The following is a 7,796-nucleotide window of genomic DNA, read 5'->3' as shown; positions in this document are numbered from 1 at the left end:
TCTGATAATTATGATTTAATGAAAATTTTTAATTGTTTTATTCTCAATAGCAATTATTTAGCTCAGATTATTCAAGTAGTTGTCTCAGAGCCCCACTTTGTTTTCATTATGTAGATATAAAAACAACAGGCTAAAAATAACCTTTAAAAATTAAAAAGTCATAGTGTTTAATATAAGATAGGCAATTCAGTTTGCTTTCCTTGATTTCCCCTTCTAAAATGCAATCATCAACCAATGGGAACTAAAACAAAATGAAATTCCAAATTAGATTAAGGATATCTTTCTGCAAAATAAGCAATTAAAATTCATTTAACCTCTCATTTGCTTTTAATTTAACAAAGGACAGCTCTCCAGAAAATCTGAAATTGAGGGTTAACAATTATCAGGTGAACTTGATATATGTCATCAGTAATTCCAGGTAAGTGAAGCCACAAACAAGATATTTTAGTTTAGTCCATTTGACCATAATGACTAATTTAATGAGCCCTGAAAATGAAGCCAACCCTTCATTTGATGCCACTTGTCTACATAAGTGAGTGGCTGGACCCAATGCCTTGTGCTCATTATTCATAAAGAACTAAAATAAGTCACACAATCATGCGATGTATATCCTGTGATACATAAAACATTTAGTCCAAAAGTATTTGTGTAAGCTGCCTATATTGTTCACATCTTCAGCATAGCTAGGTACGGACCTAAGGCCATATCAATCTTCATTTATATTCTCTCTCTTTATATCTCTTGCCATAAGGAATCATGTCTTAAATCCACTTTATTGGCCAATACAGTCTGTTTATAATCTTTGCTACCCTCAAATGAACTATAATGCAATTGGCACATTTTTCTCAATCATAATAATCTTGGTAAAGTAATATATTGATAGTTTTGCTCATTCTGGAAAAAAAACAAAAACAAATAAAAATCACAATCTCATGGGTAGGTAACCAGTAACTTGGTCAAGCTGGCCATGAATTATAGGGGTCCTGAGGTTTTGCTAAAAGTATTTCAATAGATAGCTAAGACTAAATATATTTTCTTGCCTGCAGTTATGTCAGATTCCAACTAATTAATGGCAATGACCAAGAATCAAAGCATGTTGATCTTAGCACTACCTGATTCTTCTCCAAAGAGGCTGCCAGTAGAAAGGAACACAGATTGCAAAGATGTTTGAAAAGAAGGTATCTCTTAACATAGGTTTAGCAATTAAGTTTAATACAAACAGTATTCTAAAGCTCAATGTCTTACCCTCAAATCTAGGTGAAAAGATCAGTTTGGTTACTGCTTTATTTCTTCTGAAAAATAACGGAAAGATAAATATATTTAACAAACTGCGGCTTCAGAAATACCATTGTAGCAAACAATTTTATTAATACTTTCATAAAATGGCATTTAATAAATTCTCTCTAATAATTTGGTGTTATTAAAAGCAAACAAAAGTCATTAAAACAGTTCCTTTCTGTGATTTACATTAGCTTTTATAGCATTACTTGATTTTTGTTTTATAAACTAACCTAAAATACTAATAATCAAATCAGGGTAAAAACAATACAGTGTATTTTCTTTACTTTATTTCAAAATAGTGATTATAAATACATTCTTAATATATTTTCTCCCCAGCTCTTTGGATGCGACAACAATAACAAAAAAAAAATAACTCACTGTGCTCATTTCATACAATGTCAATGTACAAATCATGCAAAAGATATTATAGATTAATATTACTGCCATACATTTCTAGATGTGTTCTGTTATTTCCACAATACCTGTTGATGTTACTCATGAGGCCATGCCCTGTATAATTTATGCATCCTTATGGCTTAAAAAATTAAATGTTTTTAAAAAGCAACAAAAGAAAGCTGGTCTTAAGTGATTTTCTAATTAATAGATTTATTCAGTTTATTATGCAGAATGGAAAACTAAATATAGAATATAAATTGCCTTATAGACTTCAACCACTGTATTTTAATAGCTGCTTTCTCATAAAATTACACAGATTTACTTTTAAAGAATTGAATCATCTTTATTGATTTCATAAAAAAATAATTTAAAAGTTGATTTATATTACACAGACATAATATATTATCTCAACCCCCTCACTGAATTCATATGCTCTAATTTTCTTTGCAACCATTCTAGCAGAGTCCAAGGACATGATACAGTGCCAAGAAGCCCACGATGTGTCAGACCACATTAGAAATGAGCACTTCTTGGATTCTCTAGATTTGAATCAAATCCTATCAAAAATGCTGTACTGACATATATATCATTCCTCAAGGGGTTAAACTAACATCGAGGTTATAGCTGAAGCCAACAAAATGTAGATACAGTATTTTAACTGCTCTTGTACTCAACTAAAAACTTATGCCTAACTACATTATCATAAAATATACAAGTATATCTAATGAGAGACAGGTGCAAAATAGTATACACTGTATAATGTAGGCACAATAACTTTAGTTAAGGAAAATATATCAGCCTTAACCAAGGATTTGTTACTGTCATTCACTTACAATTAGATCCTCCAAATAACCACATACATTTAAATTACTTTAAAAGAAAAGGTGAACATTTATACCTTTCCACAGAAAAGTTTGAGATAGCCAATATGCTACAGCAAGCTTTGAGATGGTGGCAGGTACTCTTGCCATTGACAACTGCAGAAGCCTTGAAACATTTTCAAAGCATCACCACAATGAATGAAATGCATCATCCCAATGACCTATGATTCCCAGATCATGGATGGAGCTTTCCAGTTCCTTCCATAAGTGTCTACCTAAGATTTTTCAATCCATCCATACTTTATTGACAGGATAAACCAAAACACTTTCTTTGAAGCCTTTCTATCTTTATCCTGTCAGTACGCATTAGGAGCCCTTTAATCCATGGATGCATGCAAGCATGGTAATGGTAGTATTAAAAGTCCTTATGAAACTGTAGATGAAAACAAGCTGTTGGGCACACATCTTCATGTCCTTTCTTTCAAGATCAGAAAGCAAATATTCGTATTTTTAAATATTCATATAAAGTTTTCACAGACACTGTCATGAAAATTAAAATTACACATTAAAGTTTTAAGAGCACCAGCACACATATGGAAACAATATATTTTTGTATTTAAAAAAAATCTTCAAATTATTGTTATGTGTGCATATACACATGCAGGCACACACACCTGCTAGAATGCCAGGTTATTTGTTTATCTTGGAACAAACATAGAAAACGCTGAATTTAGTAATCAATAAAGGGACTAATGTTAAAATTTTAACGATATTATCATTTTGCAAACAGTACTAAAGCATCTGCCACTTGAAATTCATGAAGAATGTTTATGTTGTTTACCTTCTTGGTCATCTTACTGATGAATACAGTAGTTATAAAAGATGGAGCTCAAAAAATATACATATACACGCAGGCCAAGAAGGCAATGTGTTTTGGGATGTCACTTTGCTAATCGGGAGCTCCTAAAAATCTTCATATATCTCCCATTATAAAGTATCTCCTTCCTTTGACCAAGTTTGACTCAGAAGTTAACAGCACAAGCAAACACAGTGACATATCATTTGTAGTTGCAGACTGTGAACTCATCTGAGACCAGTGAAAGCATTTTACAGTGTGGCTTTGATAGCCAAGGTTGCCATGATGTTTACTGTTCTGCTTAGTTATCTGATAATAATCAGAATGATGAAAGAACAGGATACTGATGTATATGAGATATAACTATTAACTGTACTCATTACTTTTTAAAATATTTGTTGTGAAAACTATTTGAATTAAGCTCCTAGAATCCTGAAAAGCAAGACAACTGATGGCGAACAACTGCCCCAGACACGATACTATAAAACTAAGGGATCTATTTTAAAATGCACAGTTGGTAACAAATCTGAAGATAATATGCTAAATTCTCAAGAATAGCACAGAACTTTTTTAAATATTTTTTCTTTTTTGTTTTTTTTTTTGTTTTGTTTTGTTTTTAAATTATACCTGATCACAATGTCCAGAATATTTCTGTACACATCAAGTTCAGTTTCAGTTTGGTATATTTTTTTCTGTCTAAATTTATACTTACTGATAAATTCCCTGTGATCAGGAAAACAAGTCAGGCATATTTAAATACATATTAAGGAGTACATATTTTCCTATGTAGTATACAAAGTACTTCATAAATATGAATTATGTTACAAAAATAGCTTTGGGTGCGCTCACATGGTAAGCACTTTGCTAATTTTGGACAACCTTTAAGGATTGTGGGTATTTCACATAACTGAGTACAAACTCTAACGTTGGTTTAATTTGAGCCATGTTTAATTCTGATAAACATCACGTATTTATTCAGATCACCACAAACGCTATGTAACTCACATTGATTTTTTTTCTCTTTTAGGTTTTATGTATTATAGACAGGTAATGCTTAAAGTGTTCAAATTTATTTTATAGTTATGTGATGCATGGTATATTTTAAACAAATATTTGCACAATTTAACATTATAAATCCAGCAGTTTCAAGATGCAGGCCATAAAGGTTACCAATTTACAAATACTATCGAATGTTCTCTCCTTGCATGCTTTTTTTTTTTTTTTTTTTACTTTTCAGATAATCTTTTCACAGAGTTGTTACAATGCCACAAATCAAAGGATTATTCCAGTTCCACCAACTTAATCTACGTGCAAAATGAAGGACCCAGCTGAGGTTCGAACACTGGTACCAGTTTTCTTGACTTTGCTTTACAAAGCACAAAGAGACAAAGGTTTTGTATTGGGATACAAAACACATTTGCCTCTTGAGGTTAAATTCAGTGTATTATGTATATAAAGCATCCCTTTGGCAATAGAGTTTGCAGTATCCCCACAGGACTCCACAGTATAGGTTTTATGTAGTAAAATCTATTAAGGAAATTCTCTTCTGGACACATCTTTGAAGCTATAGTTAATGAGACACCCTTGGAAACACCTGCCTCTATGCCTATTGATAATATAGTATTTGGAAGTTAGAAGTCAACAAAAGGCACTTTCATCATTAAATAAATGTCCTCTGCATGAACTAAGATTGCATGACTTAGATCTTGTTCAAAGCCGTCTGCTCCTCAAGGACCTGAAGGTAGTCAGGGGAACTCTGGAGTTTTGCCTTCAGTTCAAAATACTCGCTGCTCTTCCTTTGCTCTACCACAATTTTACTGTGGTTGCCGCCTATCAATGACTTCTTGTTTTTTTTGTCTTGTTGTTTTTCTGGATAACGGATCTCAAAGCCACTGACACCTATGCTATTGTACTCCTTTTTGCTTTCTAGAAAATTCTGAATAAACACATTGGAATCCCTGCTCGGGAATAATTCATCCAGCTCATCAATTGTGCTCAGTCTCTTTCTGCTATCTACATGTAATAACTCTTTCTCCTTGTCAGCAACATTTCTCATGACAACTTTCTGTCCTGGGGGATCTGAAAACATGAACCCAGTCTCCGACTCTTTCAAGCCACAGGTGTGGCTTTTACTCATCTGTTCTATGGTTTGTGGAATGAAAGCTTCTGTGCTCATTCCATCTGTTTTATTGGTTTTGTGGTCATGCTTCCTCAGCTGCAGCTGCATGGAGCCACACTCTGGATTCCCAAGGCCTTCATGTTTTATTGTGGGTTTCTTGTTTCGTCGCAGCACAAAAACAAGAAGGCAAAATGCAACAAACACAGTTAAAATGAGGACCACTAATATACTTAAGATTAAAATCGACAGAGGCACTGGTCCACCAGGAGGACTTCGAATGGGACCCAGTGGGGTGGTGAAAGTAATGGCAGGTGCAGGGCTCGTGAATGGTGCAGATGGCTTGTTTACGAGTTTGGGACATAAGATTTCATTTTTGAGGGACTTCAGTTCAATGTTAGCAAACTGAACAGGGGTTTCACATTTTAGTTCTTTCACAACAATCCCATCATTCAACTTTTCTAGCCATAGCTTTAATGCCACCAAGTCACAAGTACAGTCCCATGGGTTGCCCTCCAAGTCAATCTGTGTAAGAGATTGTAGTTGGTCAAGGACCCCGCTGACAGGTAGGTACATGAACTTGTTGTTCCTCAGGTTCAGTCTTGCAAGGGGTGCTCCAGAAAAAATGTAAACGGGCAGGCTTTTTAAGAGATTGTTGTTTAAGTACAGTAACTGCAAATTTGGCATTGAGTCAAAGGTGCCCGCTAAGACTTCTTTAATCAAATTGTATTCCAAATACAGGTACTGTAGGTTATGAAGGCCTGAAAATATTTCAGGATAGAGTCTCTCAATCTGATTACCATTGAGATACAGCCTGCGTAAATTAGTGAGATTGTGGAATACATCTCCCTTTATCACTGTAATCTGATTGCTGCCTAAATGGAGCAAATCCAGTCCTTCAAACTCAGCGAAGTCTGAGATATCCACATCTTTGATGGTGTTGCCATTGACGTGCAACTTCTTGGCATTTACAGGTTTTGGTATCAGTTCAGACATGGACTGTATGTTTTTCTCTTGGCAGTTGACACTCAGTCCCAAATCTGAAGGATGTGTTTTACAAAAGCAAGGTGCTGGGCAAGGTGTAAGAGGAGGCACCCTTGTTTGGTAAGACACAATCTGACTGAGATTGCGGTTGGAGAGGGCTTTGCCTGCCACGATTCCAGAAATCTTGGAGGGATTTGTAGTTTTCGGTGGTTTTGTCACCAATCTGTGTAAAGATGTTTGAGTAGTATGACCATTGGGAGTGGTGTAGCCATTTTCCAGTTGAGATGGAGGCAGGATCCGTACATCAAAGTCACTGCCTGTGCCCATGGGACATAATTCTTGTTTGTTGGTTTCTTTTAAAAGTCTTCCATATAAGTCACTGGGAGTTTCACAGATAGCTTCTCCTATGTAAATGTTATATGGCATATTCTCCAACCAAGCTTTTAAAGGCAACAAATCACAACTACAGTTCCAAGGGTTATCTTCCAGTTGCAATTCAACAACGCGGCCTATGTGTTCCAGGACTCCAATATAGGGGAGCTTCTGGATCCTGTTCCCTCGTATATCCAGATGGGTCAAAGATGCGAATCGGAATATATTATCGGGAAGGAATGAAATCAGATTGTCATTAAGAATGAGAACTTTCAGTTTGTGGAGCTTATTGAAGGCTCCTCGTTCAATATACTTGATTAAATTGTAGTCAGCCTGGAGATACTCCAAGTTCTCTATGCCAAGGAAAGTGTCAGCTCGGAGAATCTTTAATTCATTGTTGTTCAAGTGCAACTGCTTTAATGCACTGAGGCCAAGAAAGGCTCCTCCCTCAATGTTCTGCAGTTTATTATTTCCCAGCTGCAGGGATACTGCATGTGAAAAATTCAAAAATGTATTCGGATAGAGAATGTTTAAAAAATTATTTTGGAAATTGAGGTGATAAAAATTTGACCAAGGTGGTTTCAGCTGGTTTGGTCTGTAGACTGAAACCTTCTCACAGTTGACATAGAGCACATTCTCAACTGACACACAGGAACACACATTGCAAATTTCCACCGATATGTCAGAATCTGCATTTGTTGAAGAAATCAAGGCTGACAAGATCAGAAAGAGCCAAAGAAACATCTTCTTGCAATCAGCAAACAACGTTATGCTTCTGAATAAAGAGAAATAATCTAAAAAAGAAAAAGAAAAAATTTTTTCAATGATCATTACTTGAAAAATTACTTGTGTTTTTAAGTACAGTAACTGCAAATTTGGCTGAAATTATTAGCTTTGTATTTTTAAAGCACCAAAAGCTCTAAGCACTCTCACTTACTCAAACAATAACCAATGAAAATGCCATACATTT

The 7,796-nt window shown here is 34.9% G+C and overlaps 1 protein-coding gene across 1 annotated transcript; it reads right to left on the bottom strand.

Annotated features, from left to right (window-relative positions):
- Window positions 1–4,411: 4,411 nt before the first annotated feature.
- On the bottom strand, window positions 4,412–7,585 carry SLITRK4 (SLIT and NTRK like family member 4). The gene has a single exon (XM_090264753.1). It carries the CDS (start codon window positions 7,568–7,570, stop codon window positions 5,054–5,056), a length of 2,517 nt encoding a protein of 838 aa, XP_090120879.1. The 5' UTR covers window positions 7,571–7,585; the 3' UTR covers window positions 4,412–5,053.
- Between the last annotated feature and the right edge of the window lie 211 nt (window positions 7,586–7,796).

Source organism: Furipterus horrens, unplaced genomic scaffold (assembly GCF_987537825.1).
Source record: "Furipterus horrens unplaced genomic scaffold, mFurHor1.1.pri manual_scaffold_17, whole genome shotgun sequence".
Classification (NCBI taxonomy): Eukaryota; Metazoa; Chordata; class Mammalia; order Chiroptera; family Furipteridae; genus Furipterus; species Furipterus horrens.
This window is presented reverse-complemented; position numbering and strand designations above follow the sequence as displayed.

What these genes read in the sequence shown, in the direction of transcription:
- SLITRK4 (XM_090264753.1), bottom strand. Translation starts at nt 7,570, where the DNA reads ATGTTTCTTTGGCTCTTTCTGATCTTGTCAGCCTTGATTTCTTCAACA.